Source organism: Quercus suber, unplaced genomic scaffold, assembly GCF_002906115.3.
Source record: "Quercus suber isolate HL8 unplaced genomic scaffold, Cork oak 2.0 scaffold_65, whole genome shotgun sequence".
Classification (NCBI taxonomy): Eukaryota; Viridiplantae; Streptophyta; class Magnoliopsida; order Fagales; family Fagaceae; genus Quercus; species Quercus suber.
In genome coordinates, this window is record NW_027069530.1 from 1,032,908 (window position 1) to 1,053,246 (window position 20,339).

A 20,339-nucleotide genomic window follows, 5' to 3' on the forward strand; every position below is an offset into this window, starting at 1 on the left:
TTGAAGCCGGAGCAATAGGTGCATGATAGAGAATGAGAAAGGCTCAAACAAATCTCATTCTGTACAAAAACAATTTTTTAGCTCAGGATGACCTTTCACCCAAAATTGATCGAAAATGCCGGAACAATTACAAATGGCTTGATATTTCAGCAGAACTTGAAAGTTAAAAGAGGAAGGGGGGGGGGGGTGAATAAATGCACTGGAGGGGGGAATAAATAGCATTCAAAATATTGCAAAACACAATACACAAAGGCTAAAAAGTTGAATAGTTTAATGCACAATGCAAATCCTAATGATGTCAATAACGATGAACCCAATTAACAATCCCAAAGCTATTACAAACCCAAAACACAATAACATCAATTGCCAAATAGCAAGTGTTTACACTGCAGCCATATCCCTGACCTGCGATGTGACCAGAAAGCCATCAATAATATTTCAAGACCTCACCTACGACTCTCAAAAGCTAAGAATTTGGTTGCAGGTGCTTTCCTTCTCATGCATAAACCCTTCCTGCTGCTGCACTCAACAACCTGTACATAAATTTCATGGTAAGCTGCAAATAAAACAATATTGGTCCTTAGAAGCAGGGATACCTGAACCTGCAAAACTCATAACATGTAAGATCATTAACTTCCCCAAAAACTATGGTAAAGTAAGGTAAAAGAGAGTTCATAGAAAACTAAACCAAAGACAGAACCATGGAAATTTGATCGTTCCCCTGATGTGTGGTGGTTTTCACAGAGTCCCTGACTGTAAAATCATTCATGCATATACTAATATCTCATATCAAACAAAAAGTTCCACACATGCTTATGGTGCACACTACTGAATTTGGCTCCCAGCAAGAGTAAATCAACAAACAAAAATAGACTTTCTCAAAGATTTCCTTTGTGTTGACTAAAGGAGACAAACTTAACCAATTACTTCCTTAAAATTGTATGTCTAACATTATTTAAATTGACACTGTGCCTCTGTATATCCTTTATAGTAAGAGGTCTACCCATTTGGCTGGGGCATAAATTCCACACGGGATCGCGCGGTGCGCGCACACACACACAAAACACACACACACATATATATCACAATTCTAGAAAAAGGACACTTGGGAAAAATCTAATCAAAGGATGAGTTGAAGTTTAAGATATCATACAGGTGGTTAGGTTTGTTTGATTTAATGCACCATCAATTACAGTTAGTCAAGGGATTCTAAATAAAGGAATTGACTAGTTTTGCTATCTTTTTATTTTATTTTTAATTTGTAACTACACTCGCTCACACCCGGTGGATCCTAATCCTACAAGGAACTGACTAGTTGACAATTAAGGATAAAAGAGAGCTGTTAAGAGGGAAATACGGTGGAGATGAAATGGTTAAGTCTTGATAGCAGTTGGTCTTAAAAAGGAACGCAAAGACCTAGATGGAAGATGGAAGCAAAAAAACTGGTTTAAGATGATAAAAAAGTTTCTTTGAAGCCTATCATGAGATAAAGCATGCATTGAAGCATACAGCAAGCAGCATGTATGCAGACAAAAAGGCACAGCCCACCCCCCCCACCCCACACAAAAAAAAAAAAAAAAAAAAAGAAGGAAAAATAACAATTCAAATTCCATATCAGAACTGTGAACCTGCACACCACCTGCACAGTGGAAAATGGGCTGTAAGCTATTTTTATTAAATTGGTGGTCCTTGATGAAATGTAACTTTCTCCCAATGAAGCAAAGACTATCAAAATAACAAAGAAAAAGAGGACACGAACCGGATACTGTTAAAAGGATCAGTAATTATATTTTTCTTGCTGTGGAGGTGGCTGCTGCTGGTAGCCATAGTACTGATCTCCATTCTGCATATTAGCATTTTCTCCATCATTCCTGACCTTATTAGCATTTTCTTGCTGTTGTTCTCTTTCCCTATTCCATTGTTCAATTTTGGCACGCCTCTCTTCACTGCCTTCCCTAACTGGACTGTGGTTCCTCCTCTCCCCAGGGCTCCTGCTTCTGCTTCGTCCTCTCCTATGACCAGGGCTTGTGGTCCTGTGCCTCCTGCTCTGACTTTCGTAATAATGATCCCTTTCATCATAACTTTTGCTAGAACCACGTCCCCCATGAGAGCGCTCTTCATAGCTGCGATGCCTGTAGGGGCTCCGACTTCGGCTTCGACTGCGGCTGTGCCTTCGTCGGTACCTCCCAAACAATTGCCGCCTTAACTCCCTGAAAAGATCAGATTAAATGAATTACAATCAGATGCAACACTTTCAGACGGAGCATAACATGTTAAGGTATTGCAGAGAATATAATATATCATAGAGGACAGTTTACCTGCTGATCCTTTTCAAGTGCATAAAATTGCAGTATCCACCACGGTTGCAAGTGTTCTCCTCGTACTGCCTACAAGTGGCTTCACGAAAGTCTGTCACTGGAGAAAAATCAACAATGATGGGACGGCCTGCAATTTTTGGTTTCCAAAGTGAGATAGATGCGAACCATGTTTTTGATTATCTCTAATTCCAGACATGAATGCCAAAACTACTAATGGTAAGTTTCACACGCACGCACCTAGTGGGTCTTGAACCCACGACCTCAACCTCCATCCCATTATTACAGGAGAAGAAAGTGTCAGTTGAGCTATAGCTCATTAGCAAGACTAAAGTTTTTCAATTCATATTTTAAAATTTTTGGTTTTGGTGTAAGCCAAATGGTAATACAATCATCAGAGCAAAGTCCAATTTTAAGCTTCTTGACAAAAGATGCATGAAACCAATATAAAAGTACACAGTTCTAAGGATAAAGAAACCTTCTACAGTATGTTTAGAATGGAGAGTGAAAGGGAAGGGTGGCCTACTTGTCTTCTCCCTACCCAATCTCTCTCCATGTCCCCCACTCTGCTTCAAAGAGCTTTTTCAATACGACAAGCGTCCTACATATTATATCCAATCCAATCGTAATATGAAGAACTTACACATAAACCCTATGGGTCTTGAATGCGAGATTTTACAATCTATCCCTTACTTAATGAAAAAGAAGTACCATTTGATTTTGAGCTAGAGCATATTGAGAACTAGCATAAACAGAATTTAGACTACAAATATTCGATAAATAAAAAAATCCTAAACTCAATCTAAAATAAGTGGAAAAAGAAAAACGAACCAGCATAAAACCTTCCAGTCAGATTGCGAAGTGCATTTGCAGCATGTTCTTCCTCTCTGAACTGAACATAGACATTACCCACCTGCCAAAACGTATAAAATCAACGTTCTTCTCATTGATAATAAAACTACACTTGGCCCAGAATTTTTGAAAATTTTACGCATAACCATACATTAAAAAAAAAAAAAAATCTTATACACATGAAAAGTCAAAATAGCTAGGCTTATAACACCCTAAATCCCAATTACTAAAATTTATATACAGATATCTACAAATAAAAGTGTATAAATTTAAGTTTGCTCTTGATGGTTACTCTTTATTTATCATACACTCAATTGGTTTACAGTATCGGCTGGGTTTTTTTATTCGAAAAAAGTAAACTTTACCAGCTAAATCACTAAAACCTACTCCAGATTTCTTATTCAACCTACCAAATGGAACCCAAAGTACAAATTTTTATAAAAAAAAAGTATAAGGCTAACAATTAATTAAATTAACCAGACATTCATAAGATTAAAATGAACACATAGTCATACCAAATCCTAATAATAATAATAATAATAATATATACACATATTCTATCTATCTTAAGTAGTTTCGGAAGAGGGCGGTACCATGTGGTCGGCAAGGTTGTCACAGACATTGAGGCTTTCAATCTCGCCGTACTTGGTGAGCTCCTCAAAGAGATCTTCATAGAACTCCTCGAAGTGGGTTTGAATGGTGCGAGGGTCGATGGGCTGGCCGTGAGCGTCGACGCCAGGCGTGATCATGTCAGGGCGCTGGTACATGTTGGAGAGGAGAAGGGTCGGACTTACGCTGGGCTTCGTGTGGAGCCTCGAGCACCGGTCGCCGTGTCTGCACGCTCCGATCTTGAAGTAGAACGGGCAGAAAAAAAAAAAAAAAAAAAAAAAAATCTTATACACATGAAAAGTCAAAATAGCTAGGCTTATAACACCCTAAATCCCAATTACTAAAATTTATACACAGATATCTACAAATAAAAGTGTATAAATTTAAGTTTGCTCCTGATGGTTACTCTTTATTTATCATACACTCAATTGGTTTACAGTGTCGGCTGGGTTTTTTTATTCGAAAAAAGTAAACTTTACCAGCTAAATCACTAAAACCTACTCCAGATTTCTTATTCAACCTACCAAATGGAACCCAAAGTACAAATTTTTATTAAAAAAAGTATAAGGCTAACAATTAATTAAATTAACCAGACATTCATAAGATTAAAATGAACACATAGTCATACCAAATCCTAATAATAATAATAATAATAATATATTTACACATATTCTATCTATCTTAAGTAGTTTCGGAAGAGGGCGGTACCATGTGGTCGGCAAGGTTGTCACAGACATTGAGGCTTTCAATCTCGCCGTACTTGGTGAGCTCCTCAAAGAGATCTTCATAGAACTCCTCGAAGTGGGTTTGAATGGTGCGAGGGTCAATGGGCTGGCCGTGAGCGTCGACGCCAGGCGTGATCATGTCAGGGCGCTGGTACATGTTGGAGAGGAGAAGGGTCGGGCTTACGCTGGGCTTCGTGTGGAGCCTCGAGCACCGGTCGCCGTGTCTGCACGCTCCGATCTTGAAGTAGAACGGGCAGTTCACTCTGTCTTTCTCCGTCCCAAATATCGACGCCAAGTGCTCCGCCATTTCCCAAACACCAAAAACACAATTTTTTTTGTGACCAAATATATAACTCTGATTCTTTCTCTGTAACTGTGTTTGTGTGTTAGATTTTTTTGATGATGAGGATAAACTAAAACGCGTTTTTTAGGCGTGTGTGTTGTGGAAACGGATAAGTGATAAATAGAGAGAGATAGTGATGATGTAATCAGAGCCGTTCCATGATTCTCTTTGTTACTTCTAGATGCTTCGTTGCGGAACCAAATACAACAGATGTTACCGTTAATAACAATTAGCTGGATAGATGTGCACAACGAGCTGGTTTGCCCGAGAGGTTAAGGGGGAAGACTTAAGATCTTCTGCACATAAGTGCGCGTGGGTTCGAACCCCACAGCCAGCAATCTTTATTATATATTGCTTTTTGTATTTTTATTTTTCAAAAATAGCCGGAGACGAAATTAACCCCCCCCTCTCTCTCTCTCTCTCTATTGTTTTATTTATACTATTATTTAAGAGTTAAGCCATTTAAGCCACGAACTCTAAATAAAATTCTTCAATTTTAGATAAATTTAAAAAAAAGCAATTTTTTTTTTTGCCATGTTTCCCCGCAGCTCATAAAATTTGGCACCACATCTCCTTACACTTTCTTTCTTTTTCTTTTTTTTTTTTTTTGGAGATTATATTGACTTGGGTTTATTTTTTATAGAGTTGAATTAAGGTTGTAAACGAGTCAATCTTTGCTGAGTAGTACGTGTTCAAGCTTGGCTTGTCAGGAAAAGTTAAAATCTTAAGCTTGGCTTGAGCTTGTGACAAGCCTAAAAAAAGTATTTGAACTTGAGCTCATGAGAAAGTTTGAGCTTGGCTTGGCTTGGCTTGGCTTGGCTTAGCTTGATTAATTAGTCAAGCCAAGCTCAAACTTAATATCAAGCTCAAACTTGAGTCTAGGTTGAGCTTTTCAGGTTGAGATCTAAAAAAATTACATTAGCAAAGGCCTAAATATCTAAATTTAAGAAAAAAAAAATAGTATATTCATTTTATCATGCGTCTAATCCTACTTATGATTAGCTGTTATGAAATAATATACTCATTTTTGTATTTTTATTTTTCAAAAATAACTGGAGATGAAATTAACCTAATATATATTGTGGGGCCAGAAAATCGAGTAGCCTCGGCCCATTCCAAGCCAGGCCCAAATGGCCCACGCCGAGGATGCATGATGAGTCCGAGGATGAAAGCGCGAAGACCAACCCCCGAGGAGCATATCCGAGGACGACCCTGTCCTCGGGCGTCCGAGACCTCGGAAGAACACGAGCACCACCCCACCAAAAGACTCCTTGAATATCCGAAGAGGAGAGGGCCCAGTGCCACGCGTCGGCGACGGGAGCACGGCGAAGGAGCAAGCCTTAGGCGAGCTGTCACATCCGCATTGAATGCGCTCACCTAACCCCCCTGGCCACATTAATGGGGATGTAACCCCTTGGCAGGGTAACATTGGTTATGGTGAGCCACTTGAGTACGGATAAGACCTCTAATGGGACGGACGGTCAGAGCGGAGGCCAATGGATGATCAACAGAAGGAAGGAGAAGATAGGAGGAAAAGAACGATATAAGAAAGTGGAGCAAAGCAATTAAAGGGGACTTTTTAGGATGATTCAAGAGGATGCCATAGAAGGACTCAAGAGGGAGGTTAAGTTTCTGGGAGAGGGATCTCCTCGGACGAGTGCCGAGGAGCTACCCTCAGTTGTAAACTGGGCTCACTCCCCTTCAATGAAAAAAATGATTTGTGCTCCGTTGTTAGCTTGTTAGGGCCTAAACCTTCGATCCATTCTCTAAAAATGTATTGTTGGGGAACCTTTCTAAATTGAGTCCCTACAATTGGCGCCGTCTGTGGGAAGGATTAGTGCACTGGCAGACGCAACGGGCGATCGTTCTTAAGTGGTCGTTTTACAGAAGGTTGGTGGCGACGCATCAAAAAAAAAAAAAAAAAAAACATTGCAGAAAAGTAGAAGATTCAACAGAAAAGAAAGGAAACTTGATATTATTTTATTAAATGGAAAGTACAAGATACAAACAGAGGCTCAGGCAGGCGTGTTTTACAACTATCTTTACAAGCTAATTCTACAAACAGAGGCCCAGGTAGACCTGTTCTAAAACTAGCTAGAGGAAAGGGGGCTGAGGCAAGCCTGCTTCAAGGCCACCAACAACTCCTTATCCGGTGCAGCGGAGCTGGAACAAAGAGAGGAGCCGACGCAGGTGCTCCGGGAAGCCCTCCCCCATGATGTTCCCTTGATTCTCTCCAATCCTCACGAGCGTTGGCCGTCGGAGACGGCAACACTCGGGCACCAGCCATGACATGAGTTCGCGCGTCTCCTCCGGCAGGGGTGCGCCCCGGGGAGGAGCGTTAGGTACTTCAGGGACATCCCTCCTGGCCACCGCGCATGGCACTATCAGGGTTACGCCGAGGCTCTGCCGCGCCGAAAGTTTGATGGGGGCTGCGGTCACGGCGGCTCTTGGCCAGGGCGGTGGGACCTTTGGCTTGTGTGTCCTCACACCAACCCAGGGCCACCCTATATCTCCCAACTCTGATCACAATCCTGACAAGGATATTGAAGGGGCTCGGGGAGCTGAAGGGACGTGTTTCTAGTTGCGTTGGGAAGTTCATGGAGTTTGAAGAAACCCTTCTCCCGGAAAGCTTTATATATAGAGGATAAAGACTGGTGGGAATTAATCCACACAGAATTCGAAAAGAGAATTATCAACAGTACTAATCACGAAGATACCAAATCCCAAGAGGACCGTAGACCGCTGGATTTGTGTCAATTCACGAGGATATTAATGAAGGCGTGTCTCGCGCACCGAAATGTCAAGCGCGGAGCCCGAACGGCCAAGGGACGCCTCGTAAATGAAAAAGATGGGGACTTGAATTGAAGGCGAGGTCAACGCCACGTGTAAGATCGTAGTCCGACCCGAGGAGGAATCGTCTCCAACAAAACGGTCTGAGGAAAAACCCCTTCTTACAGAAGAACGGAAGCGTTAGACAGAGCCAAGGCATTGCATGGTCCTCGGATCCAAGCCTATGGGGAAACTAATCGCTCAGCTATAACTGAGTACTAAACAGAACCAAGGTATTGCATGGTCCTCGGACTCAAACTTATGGGAAAACTAGATACTTACAGAAGAAGGGAAGCGTTAGACAGAACCAAGGCATTGCATGGTCCTCGGACCCAAGCCTATGGGGAAACTAATCACTCAGCTATACCTGGGTACTAGACAGAACCAAGATATTGCATAGTCTTCGGACTCAAAGTTATGGGGAAACTAGATACTTACAGGAGAATGGAAGTGTTAGACAGAACCAAGGCATTGCATGGTCCTCGGACCCAAGCCTATGGGGAAACTAATCGCTCAGCTATACCTGGGTACTAGACAGAACCAAGGTATTGCATGGTCCTCGGACTCAAACCTGTGGAGAAATTAACTACTTCAAAATATCCCAAGTTAGGAAAGGATCAGGCCCTACCTAACCCTTGAGATGTAAGAGGGCCGCCCATGCATACATTCTTTCCCCTTATCATTGTTACTGGCGCAATTGGCCAACATATAATTCAAGCTAAAATCGTGCAAATCAAAAGAGAAGAGGGAAAGCAGGCAGCGTGTAAGCAAATAAGCAATTAAAATCAATAGAAAGGGAAATTAAACTCCCATTACAACAAAGTGTCCATAGAGGTCGTGTGGCAAGAGCCGCCTTACATAAAAATAGAAGAGAGAAGAATAACAAAATAAAGTAAGATGACAGAAAGGCATAGACAAGGGTCAAGCAAGCGGCAAAAGCAGGATGAACCAAGGCGCTAGGGAACCTACTCCTTCTGCTCAGGCTGGACAAGGGCAACCTCTAACTCCTCCGAGCCCTGGCCTGAGGGGACGGCCTGCAGGGGTACGGTGAGAACAGCTGCTTCCTCGGCGGTGGGAATTTGAGCATCGGAAGGGACCTCCACTATCTCTTGGGGCACCTCCTCGCTCGGATGATCCCTTAGTTCAGCAGCCCCCACCTCCTCAACAATCTGCCCAGCCTTAGCGCCATCAGGGGCGACCTCGCGGATAGCAGGGGGGTAGTACACTCTCTCCGCCTCCCACAGGTCGGACGAGGCCTCCACCCCAGCTTGTTTGAGGGCCTCAGCCTAGACCTGGGAGTAGTATCGCCCACATACCCCCGGGACTTGAGCTTTATAGAGGGCCTCTACCTCAGCCACCCCCTCAGTGTAGGCTGCGGTCTCAGCCGCCTCCTTGGCAGGCAGGGCCATCTCCTTGCCAAAATCCACCTCGTCCTTAGCCCGCCGAGCCTGGTCTCTGGCCCACTCTGCCTCCCTCTGGGCCCCCTCGGCCGCAATCACCTTAGCCTGCAGATCTGCGATCAGATCCCTCGCGGTCTGCAGCTGCTCCTCTGCCTCGCCCAGGCGCCTTGTCTGCTCCTTGGCCTGGTTCTGGGCACCCTCATTACTGGACACTACACTATCCCGGGCCTTGGTCATCGCCTTTAAGTCCTCTCAGGCCTTGGCGAGGTCAGCCTCGGAATTCTTCAGAGCTCGGGTGGCCTGAAAGTGCCAATCACGCTCCTGGTCGAAGGCCTTCCCCTGGTCGTTCGCCGCCCCCTCCAACCTATAAATGGCCTGAACAGCCTGCCAGAGTAACCGATGCACTATAAGCCCAACAAAGAAAAAAAGGGGAAGAAAAAGGAAAGGAAAGGGTGTCAAAGTTCTAGTCCTTACCATCCCCAGGTACCGCTTAAGGCTGAGGAAAACCTGCTTACTCCTCATAGAGTCCAGCTCGACCATGTTCATTGGGAGCAGCAGGCATCGCTCCAGCGCGTCGGCCACATGCGCCCCTTCGCCATCGTTGAAGTCCCTGAGGGAGGCATCATCCTTCAGGGGCTCCCCATGGAGCATCGGAGCCGGGAGCCAAGCCTGAGCCTCGGACGTGGTGTCGACGACCTGCCTGTCCTGACTCTTGCCGCCTATCTTAAGCTGCTTGGACGGCCGCAGAGTGTTGTCCTCCTCCTGCGAGGACACCGTTTTATCCTTCATAGGCCTTTTGCCCTTATCCTTCTTCTTCTTGGGGTCGGCAGGCACGTGCCTAGAAGGCAGGCCCGTCTGGGAAGGAGGAGGAGGAGGGGGAAGCTTCTGCTGATCAGAAGTCGACCTAGTCTTCGGAGGAGGAGGAAGCTTCTGCTGGGACTTTCCCGATTGGTCTTCAATTAGGTCCAACAAGCTGGTGGTGGGCTTCCTCTTGTAACCCATCGCTGGCAGAGGAGGGGCTTCTGAAGCAAGGAGGTCTGCTTCGGTCAAACAAGGGTCGCCCAAGTCCCCGGGAGGGTCCTCGGACTAATTAAGCTGTGCGAAAACGTCGAACGCATCCTCCTCTCTCTCTTGATCCTCCTCAGCAGCCTCGGCGAATGCTTGGGAAGAAGAAGGGACGGCTACAGTAACAACTTCTGATTCTGAGGGCTCCTCGGGGAGCTGAAACCCGTCCTCAGTCATAGTAATCCTCTGAAGCCGAGGATCGTTGGCTCGGATCACGTGCTTTGGAACCAGGAATGATTTCTGGACAGGTTTATACCCCAAGATTTTGTGGGCGGCCCTAACTTGATTGTCGTCCTCGTTTATATAAACCGACGCCCTCAGCACCTTCTGCAAATCTTCCCGGTTGACCAAATGGAAGTGGCGCTCAAAAGCGTGCGGGTCTGCAAACGGAAAGCACCACCGCGTTAGTAAAAAAAAGAAGGGGGAAAAAGAAGGACGAGAACTTAAAACCCCTCCTCGTTTAGCCCCTTGCTGGACTCGGGGAGGCATTGGATGAGCCGCACCCTGTCGTCTCTCGTCTTCTGGTAATAAGACTTGCCCTTAAGGAGCTGAAGGTTGTAACACTAGTTCACGTCATGGTGGGTCAACCTTAGCCCCATCTTTTTGTTCAGGGCGTCCACACAGCCTAGAATCCTAAAGACGTTTATCCCACACTGGGTAGGGGCCAACCGGAAGTGCGTGAAGTAGTCCCTCATCACCGGCCCCATGGGGATTGTCATCCCCCCTTCAAGAAAGGCGACAATGGGAATTACCACCTCGCCCTCCCGTCTGTGTAAGCGCCAATCCCCATCCTCACAATATCTTAGACCTACATTGCCGCGAATTCTGTAGTCGGCGATGAATTTCTCCATCGCCTCCTCAGTATCGACGTATTTCTTAAACCTACCCATCCCAGTTGACGCCTAAAAGAGCTAAGAAAGAACAGGCGAAGTAGAAGAAGGGGTAAAGAGGGAGAGAGCTCAGAGAGGGATAGAGCGACTTACAGGGAAGAGGAGGAGCTCTTCAGACAGGCTTTTTGTGCTAGAGATGTAAGTGAGTGTGTCTGAACTCAGGAAGGACGCGCGGGAATTCTGGAATTGCAAATAAGGAACAGGAAGAAGCGGTTCGCATGGGTATTTATACCCCAAATCGAAGAGCCATGCGGGTTTTCCCGCCCATAAATGTGAGACAAACTTCCACCGTTGGATTGGTAACGCCTCATTAGACGTGGGGAGCACAGAGCCGCCTGAATTTAATGATGGGCACGTTACGCGCTCCGAAACATCAGCGACGTGCCTTGGGCAGATGAATAGACCCAGTGCTGACGGGGGGTAAGGCCGAGGATGTCAAAATCCTTCTCCCCGCCCGAAGATGCGTGCAGTAAGATTTTGAGGGGCTATTGTGGGGCTAGCAAATCGGGTAGCCTCGGCCTACTCTAAGCTAGGCCCAAATGGCCCACGTCGAGGATGCATGATGAATCCGAGGATGAAAGCGCGAAGACCAACCCCCGAGGAGCATATCCGAGGACGACCCTGTCCTCGGGTGTTCGAGACCTCGGAAGAACACGAGTACCACCCCACCAAAGGACTCCTTGAATATCCGAAGAGGAGAGGGCCCAGTGCCACGCGTCGGCGACGGGAGCATGGTGAAGGAGCAAGCCTTAGGCGAGCTGTCACCTCCGCATTGAATGCGCTCACCTTACCCCCCTGGCCACATTAATGGGGATGTAACCCTTTGGCAGGGCAACATTGGTCATGGTGAGCCACTTAAGTACGGATAAGACCTCTGATAGGATGGACGGTCAGAGCGGAGGCCAATGGATGATCAACAGAAGGAGGGAGAAGATATGAGGAAAAGAACGATATAAGAAAGTGGAGCAAAGCAATTAAAGGGGACTTTTTGGGATGATTCAAGAGGATGCCATAGAAGGACTCAAGAGGGAGGTTAAGTTTCTGGAAGAGGGATCTCCTCGGACAAGTGTCGAGGAGCTACCCTCAGTTGTAAACTGGGCTCACTCCCCTTCAATGAAAAAAGTGATTTGTGCTCCGTTGTTAGCTTGTTAGGGCCTAAACCTTCGATCCACTCTCTAAAAATGTATTGTTGAGGAACCTTTCTAAATTGTGTCCCTACATATATATATATATATTGCTTTATTTATTTATTTATTTATACTACTATTTAAGGGTTAAGCCATTTAAGCCACAAACTCTAAATAAAACCCTTACATTTTAGGTAAATTTAAAAAATTAGTTTTTTTTTTTTTGTTTTTTTGGACCTAGTTTCTCCATATCTCATAAAATTAGGCACCACAGCTCCTTATACTTTTTTTTTTTTTGAGATTATATTAACTTGGGTTTATTTTTGATAGAGTTTAGAGCTATAAATGAGCCAAACTTTGTCGATTAGTGCATGTTCAAGCTTGGTTTATCATAAAAAGTCAAAAGCTCAAGTTTGGTTTGAGCTCAGGACAAGCATAAAAATAGTGTCTGAGCTTAAACTCGTAAGAAAGCTAAAAAACTTGAGCTTGAGCTTGGCTTGGCTTGATTAATTAGTCAAGCCAAGCTCAAACTTAATTTCAAGCTCAAACTCGAGCTTTTGAGCTTGAAATTTAAAAAAATTACATTATCAAAGGCTTAAATCCCTAAAATTAAGAAGAAAAAAAGTTGTATACTTGTTTTATCATGTGTCTAGTCCTACTTATGATTAGCTATTATTCAAATTAAAAATTTATATTTTTAAATTCATCCATTCATCATTCCTTATTAAGCTTTAGCAGATATTCAAAATACAATTTTTACATTCATGTTAGATGGTAAAGAACTAGCAAAATACTTGTTTGTAACTATTATGAATGAAAAAAAATACTAACATGTTTTATAACTTTACTTTAGATAGTTGATGGAGAAAGATCATATGTGGCTCACTTAATTAACTAATTTATTTTTAAATGTAACTATAATTTAAAGTGGTTATTGGTTAGTTTAGAGGGAAGGAAAAAATTAAGATAATGGGTAATAGTCCCATGTTGGCCATGTAGTTATTAAGATATGTGTAATGAATATATTTAGCTAACACATATAAACTTATAAATGAATCTGTGCTTGAATTGTTTTGTATCAAGCCTAATAGCTCGCGAGCTTATTTGTAAACAAATTTTTTTACTTGGGCTTAGCTTGTTTATTAAACAAGCCTAAAACTAAATTTTAAACTTGATTTATTTATTAACAAACAAATATGAATGAGTTTTTTATTGAGCTGGGTCTGAGTTGTTCATGATCGGCTTGGTTCATTTATAGTTCTAGTTAAATTTGAACACATACAAAAAATAAAAAGGTGAAAGAGAAACAAAAATGGAGAGATATGTTTTTATTTCTAAATTAACGTGGTTTTTTTTGTAATAAAAAAAATTATAAGAATCTAGGTTATTATTATTATTTATTTTTAGAAAATTGATATGAACGTTATTTCATATCAATTTGGCTAGTGTATTTTTATTTTTTCCAAAAATAACTGGAGGCCAAATTAATTTTTTTTTAAAATATAAGAATCTTAAAAAAAAAATTGATATGAACATTATTTTATATCAATTTAGTTAGTGTATTTTTTATTTTTTTCAAAAAAACTGGAGGCTGAATTAAAAATCTTTTTTAAATTTAAGAACCTAGTTTTTTTTTTTTTTTTAAGTTAGAATTGTGATATGAACGTTATTTATATCAATTTGGCTAATGTATTTTTTTTTTTCCTAAATAACTGGAGACCAAATTAAATATATTTTTAAAAAATATTAGAAGTTGGTTTTTATCTTACGGGTAGAAGGGCCTGCGTTTGCCGGGAGTCGAACCCGGGTCTATTGCTTGGAAGGCAATTATCCTAACCGTTGGACTACAAACGCCCTTGGTTGACTATAATGATATAGTCAATTACTTAATTAAAGTAAGAAGCCTGATACGCCTCATGTATAAGGTTTCATTTCCTAACTGTTCACTTTTAATACCATTTAGTTGCCAAGACCTGTATAGTTTAACCAGCACTTTTTAATAATTTAATAATTCCAATGGAAATGTCTAAGGTTTGAATCACCTATCCTCGTAATTGTCGAACTTTATATATGTATAAAACCATTCAATCGAGGTTGGTTTTAGGCCTTATGTGATCATGAGATATTTGAGAGCCATAAACAAGCAACATGTTTAAACTAAGTTCAAATTACGTCTTAATCTGTTTAGATTGACACATCATACCATTTTCATGATATTCTAGCAATTCTATCATATATAGGGTCCGTTTGGATACAGTTTATTATTGCTAAAAACTGATTGTTGCTCAAAATACTGTAGCAAAATAATTTTTAAATGTATGAATAGTATCGTGGGACCTATTTTTAATATTTTTAATGCATGAACAGTGCATAAACAGTGCGTGAACAGTGCACGCATAGTACATGCACAGTGTTTTTTGTCTCCTAAAAGTCAATAAGTCCGGCTAAAAAAAAAAAAAAAAAACTAAAAACGCAACGCCACTTTGAGTGAAACAAAATGCTATCCAAACCGGCACATAATAAGTAAAGCAAGAAACTTTTCTATTGGCCCAAATCCGGATAGCAATTCTATAATTTTTTGGGCCAAATCCTCAGTTCCCACAAATCCAAGTACAAAAGCAAGAAACTTTTCTGTTATCCAGATAGCAATTCTACGAATTTTTGGGCCAAAGCCTCAGTTCCCGTAAATCCAAGTACAAAAGCAAGAAACTTTTCTATTGGGCCAGTGGACTACTATTTTGTGCCTATTTTGACAATGCTGGATCTGAATGAAACTAGGCCTAATTTTTGACATTGAAGGGTAGGTTAACTAAGTGTTGGATATGAATATATGGTGCAACTACAAAAGTGCCACCAAGACAGATCGCTGGGAAGGGAATTCGCATGTGGTAATTTGCTATCATAATTCATAAATGAAAAGTGGAGTAACCCGCATTCAATCAGCCGAAAGTGTAGGCTGCCATGTTTATTATTGAAAAAATCTCTTGCGCAGTGTAGGCTGCCATGTTTATTATTGAAAAAATCTCTCATGCGCAAGGCACGTTAGGTCACTCTCTCACTGATAGATAGGCCCCATACCAGCTCGTTTATAATCAGCTCTATAATTAATAATACTACTTTTCCTATCTTAGAACCTACTTTTTATGATCAGCATTCCCGTTGATTCATGCAAATATTTTCTGTTTATTTGAATATAAGAATCTACTTTTTATGTTTTACATACTTACTTTTTAAAAGACCACACATCATGTTATCTATTTTATACTATATTTTACTAAATATCAAAATTTATTGATTTTTGTAATTGTTTCTCTTTTTTCACACGCAACAACTATCATCTACTCTTTTATTCTATTATCGGAATATGTAAAAAAATAATAAAAACTAAATAAAAAATGAATAGTATTAGTGTCAATGTAAATTTACACAATTACTGTACCAAATTTATAAATTTACACAGTTATAATTTATAAAAGAACTGATGTGGATCATTTTTAGACAAAACTATATAAATTTTACACATTTTTTTATTATACTTCAAACTATTGTGGGTGCTATTATTTATAAATGCAATAAGACAGTTTCTAAAGAAAAAGAAATATGTGAGAATGGTAATTAATAATTATACAAAGAAACTACATGAATGTACTACAAAGAATGTCGGTAGTTACTTGAACTCATAGTGTTGTAGACTTGTAGGAAATACGTATGCTTGAGATTTGCAAAAAATGAGACACACACAAAGACAACTGGTCCTCCCACATGAAACTTTCTCTTATCCTAAATAATTAACTGTGTCACAAGTTTTCAAACAGCACAACATTTTTTTGGCTATTTGGAATCATATAATAGTGACTCGGCGTTGGGGTTTGGTTGCTATCAAATCGGTCCAATTACTGCATAGCAAACAAGAAGAGAATATTTCAAACGAAGGTGCCGAATATTTACATTAAATAGCTGACCCCATGTAGGAGATAATGGGCCTAAGGCTAAGGTGTACACAAATTATGGGCATCAAACGTAACGTGATATGTGGATGCTTTCATTTTATAATTCGAGCTGGAAATTGGAACCGTTTATGAGAAAATACAAAAACACTCCCTATTCAGCAGCCCACGTGATAGGGCCTGACAAAACAAAATTTATAATGTAACCTCTCATTCACCATATATAAAAATATTCATATATTGGGGTGACTTCTCAAATGATTCTCTTGTGTGAGCCTGGAGGCACGTGCGTTTGTGTCAGTAGATAGTGTGTGTGTGTTTTTTTTTCCCTTATCTTTCTATTTATGAAGCAGTAAATTAAATATTATGCGTTGAATTAATTTTTTTTCCCTATCATAAGAAAGAAAAAACTTTTGCCTGTCTATTTAGAAAAAATATTATAAATTGCATGTTCTTTTCAATTTAATTATTCAAGATTCATTTTTAACGCAACTGGTACGAATCAATTTTTGGTGTTGGTAAAAATTGATCCCCAGATCTCTTATTTAACCATCAGAAATTTTATCCGTTAAGCTAATTGAAACCCACAAAGTCTTTGATGATTGAATGATAAATTTGAGATTCAATTTTCGCTTACGCTAAAAATTGATTGATGTCTTGGTTCGACTATTAAATCCAACAAAATGACATAAATTTGAAAAGTGAAAGATATCAAAACTAATTTTCAAGAAAGAAAGAAAGAAAAAAAATAAAACATTAAATGGATAAAACAAGCCTATGACGAAAAAGACAATTGGATAAAACATTAAATGGTATGATGACTTTGGAATTTTAGAGGAAGAAGAAGAAGCAATTTCCAGGAAAACCTTCCCCAGATTACTGCTCATTGTCCGAGACTTGTTGTGTGGGTGAGAGATGCAAAGTTAAACGTCATAGAAAACCACTTTGCATATGACATTGGGAAATGTTAGCTGTGATTGTCGGCCTTTACACATCATTGGATCAAATATTTGGAAAAACCTCTCAGATGGAAAAGCACCTAAGCAATCTTGTAATATAATTAATCCCAAGTGAAATTTTGTATTCCACATTTCCACTTTCTATTTTTCTTTTGTTTATTTATTTATTTATTTTTTATAGTCTTCGTTAAGAACTCTACCTCACCCAACTTAAAAAATTCACTTTCAAATACTATTATTAAACAACAGAATGGAACGGAAGTTGAAAAAGACAACTCATCTACATTCTATAAACGGTAACAAATTGCATAGGGGATAAGTAGCTTCCACAGATCTATTTTCTTGATAGCGTGTCATGTACGAGATCCATGCAGTGTGAGAAAAATGATCTGTCGCAAGACACGTATTTTAGAAAAATTTAAGATAAAAATGTATTAAAAACTTATCTCAAACAAGCATACATGCTTTTTCCATATTAATTGAAAGGGAAATGTAGCCTGGTTGGTTGGTCCTCACACTACAGTAATAATGCCTAACTACTGGATTTTATTTTTCTTTTAACGTTTGGCAGGAAGTAGGAACCACCTTGTGGATTGTTATAATTATGTCATTCACCCATGACTGGTTGGCAATAGGAGTGCTTCTGATATTATGAATGGAATATAAAAGTCCTAGTTTTTTTTTTTTTTTTTGAATAAAAGTCCTAGTTTATGACCATAAAAAGTTATTGAATGAGATCTGGTTCATAATCGAAAAGCCAAATGGGTTAGTATAAGGTTCATTGTGATCTGCTTTATCACTGGAGGAAAATTATATTATGACTTATGGGTCTTTCAGTCTGACTGCAAACTTAGAATCTTAGCTTGTGTTAAGTCACAAAATATTCGAAATATTTTCCTATATTTTGTCGGTAATTAAAGTTAACATGGGTCTGACCCCCATGAAGAAAATAAAGAATAAAAAACACTTAATTATATAGTTGTAATCAGTGAACATTCCAATTGGCAATGGCACAGTGCATTTTCAGTGTTGATTTATGCTTTATGTTTGTTTTCCCCTCTTTTATCAGAACCTATGGTGAATTACTTTGTTCTTTTCCTCTGCATATGAAACTTTCTCTTATCCTAAATAATTAACTTTGTCACAAGTTTTCAAACAGCACAACATTTTTTTGGCTATTTGGAATCATATAATAGTGACTCGGCGTTGGGGTTTGGTTGCTATCAAATCGGTCCAATTACTGCATAGCAAACAAGAAGAGAATATTTCAAACGAAGGTGCCGAATATTTACATTAAATAGCTGACCCCATGTAGGAGATAATGGGCCTAAGGCTAAGGTGTACACAAATTATGGGCATCAAACGTAACGTGATATGTGGATGCTTTCATTTTATAATTCGAGCTGAAAATTGGAACCGTTTATGAGAAAATACAAAAACACTCCATATTCAGCAGCCCACGTGACAGGGCCTGACAAAACAAAATTTATAATGTAACCTCTCATTCACCATATATAAAAATATTCATATATTGGGGTGACTTCTCAAATGATTCTCTTGTGTGAGCCTGGAGGCACGTGCGTTTGTGTCAGTAGATAGTGTGTGTGTTTTTTTTTCCTTATCTTTCTATTTATGAAGCAGTAAATTAAATATTATGCGTTGAATTAATTTTTTTCCCTATCATAAGAAAGAAAAAACTTTTGCCTGTCTATTTAAAAAAAATATTATAAATTGCATGTTCTTTTCAATTTAATTATTCAAGATTCATTTTTAACGCAACTGGTACGAATCAATTTTTGGTGTAGGTAAAAATTGATCCCCATATCTCTTATTTAACCATCAGAAATTTTATCCGTTGAGTTAATTGAAACCCACAAAGTCTTTGATGATTGAATGATAAATTTGAGATTCAATTTTCGCTTACGCTAAAAATTGATTGATGTCTTGGTTCGACCATTAAATCCAACAAAATGACATAAATTTGAAAAGTGAAAGATATCAAAACTAATTTTCAAGAAAGAAAGAAAGAAAATAAAAATGTTGAAGTTGGAAGGTAGTTTTCAAGACAAGCCTATGACGAAAAAGACAATTGGATAAAACATTAAATGGTATGATGACTTGGAATTTTAGAGGAAGAAGAAGAAGCAATTTCCAGGAAAACCTTCCCCAGATTACTGCTCATTGTCCGAGACTTGCTGTGTGGGTGAGAGATGCAAAGGTAAACGTCATAGAAAACCACTTTGCATATGACATTGCGAAATGTTAGCTGTGATTGTCGGCCTTTACACATCATTGGATCAAATATTTGGAAAAACCTCTCAGGTGGAAAAGCACCTAAGCAATCTTGTAATATAATTAATCCCAAGTGAAATTTTGTATTCCACATTTCCACTTTCTATTTTTCTTTTGTTTATTTATTTATTTATTTATTTATAGTATTCGTTAAGAACTCTACCTCATCCAACTTAAAAAATTCACTTTCAAATACTATTATTAAACAACAGAATGGAATGGAAGTTGAAAAAGACAACTCATCTACATTCTATAAACGGTAACAAATTGCATAGGGGATAAGTAGCTTCCACAGATCTATTTTCTTGATAGCGTGTCATGTACGAGATCCATGCAGTGTGAGAAAAATGATCTGTCGCAACACCTCTTTTTAAAAAGTTTAAGATAAAAATGTATTTACAACTTTTTTTTTTGTTTAATAACAATAGCGTGTCATGTGCGAGATCCACGCAATGTGAGAAAAATGATCTGTAGCAAGACACGAATTTTAGAAAAATTTAAGACAAAAATGTATTAAAAACTTATCTCAAACAAGCATACATGCTTTTTCCATATTAATTGAAAGGGAAATGTAGCCTGGTTGGTTGGTCCTCACACTACAGTAATAATGCCTAACTACTGGATTTTATTTTTCTTTTAACGTTTGGTAGGAAGTAGGAACCACCTTGTGGATTGTTATAATTATGTCATTCACCCATGACTGGTTGGCAATAGGAGTGCTTCTGATATTATGAATGGAATATTAAAGTCCTAGTTTTTTTTTTTTTTTTGCTGAATAAAAGTCCTAGTTTATGACCATAAAAAGTTATTGAATGAGATCTGGTTCATAATCGAAAAGCCAAATGGGTTAGTATAAGGTTCATTGTGATCTGCTTTATCATTGGAGGAAAATTATATTATGACTTATGGGTCTTTCAGTCTGACTGCAAACTTAGAATCTTAGCTTGTGTTAAGTCACAAAATATTCGAAATATTTTCCTATATTT

General features: G+C 39.6%; 1 protein-coding gene and 2 non-coding genes across 5 annotated transcripts; 1 reads left to right on the forward strand and 2 right to left on the reverse strand.

Moving 5' to 3' along the window:
* Window positions 1–200: 200 nt before the first annotated feature.
* On the reverse strand, window positions 201–4,954 carry LOC112002965 (splicing factor U2af small subunit B). Of its 3 annotated transcripts, none has more exons than XM_065772832.1 (5): window positions 4,485–4,954; window positions 3,147–3,228; window positions 2,319–2,445; window positions 1,760–2,210; window positions 201–533 (listed from the first exon to the last, which is right to left on the reverse strand). In XM_065772832.1, the coding sequence occupies exons 1-4, from the start codon at window positions 4,806–4,808 to the stop codon at window positions 1,778–1,780; spliced, it is 966 nt and encodes a 321-aa protein (XP_065628904.1). In that variant the 5' UTR covers window positions 4,809–4,954; the 3' UTR covers window positions 201–533; window positions 1,760–1,777. The 3 variants fall into 3 exon arrangements, with proteins under 3 accessions (XP_065628904.1, XP_023890899.2, XP_023890900.2); XM_024035131.2 differs by lacking the exon at window positions 4,485–4,954 and adding an exon at window positions 3,761–4,029; XM_024035132.2 differs by lacking the exons at window positions 201–533; window positions 4,485–4,954 and adding exons at window positions 1,558–1,639; window positions 3,761–4,029.
* Window positions 4,955–5,098: 144 nt separating this feature from the next.
* TRNAL-UAA (transfer RNA leucine (anticodon UAA)) lies at window positions 5,099–5,181 on the forward strand. Its single transcript has one exon. It is a non-coding gene; the product is annotated as a tRNA-Leu (tRNA).
* Window positions 5,182–13,937: 8,756 nt separating this feature from the next.
* On the reverse strand, window positions 13,938–14,009 carry TRNAG-UCC (transfer RNA glycine (anticodon UCC)). Its single transcript has one exon. It is a non-coding gene; the product is annotated as a tRNA-Gly (tRNA).
* Between the last annotated feature and the right edge of the window lie 6,330 nt (window positions 14,010–20,339).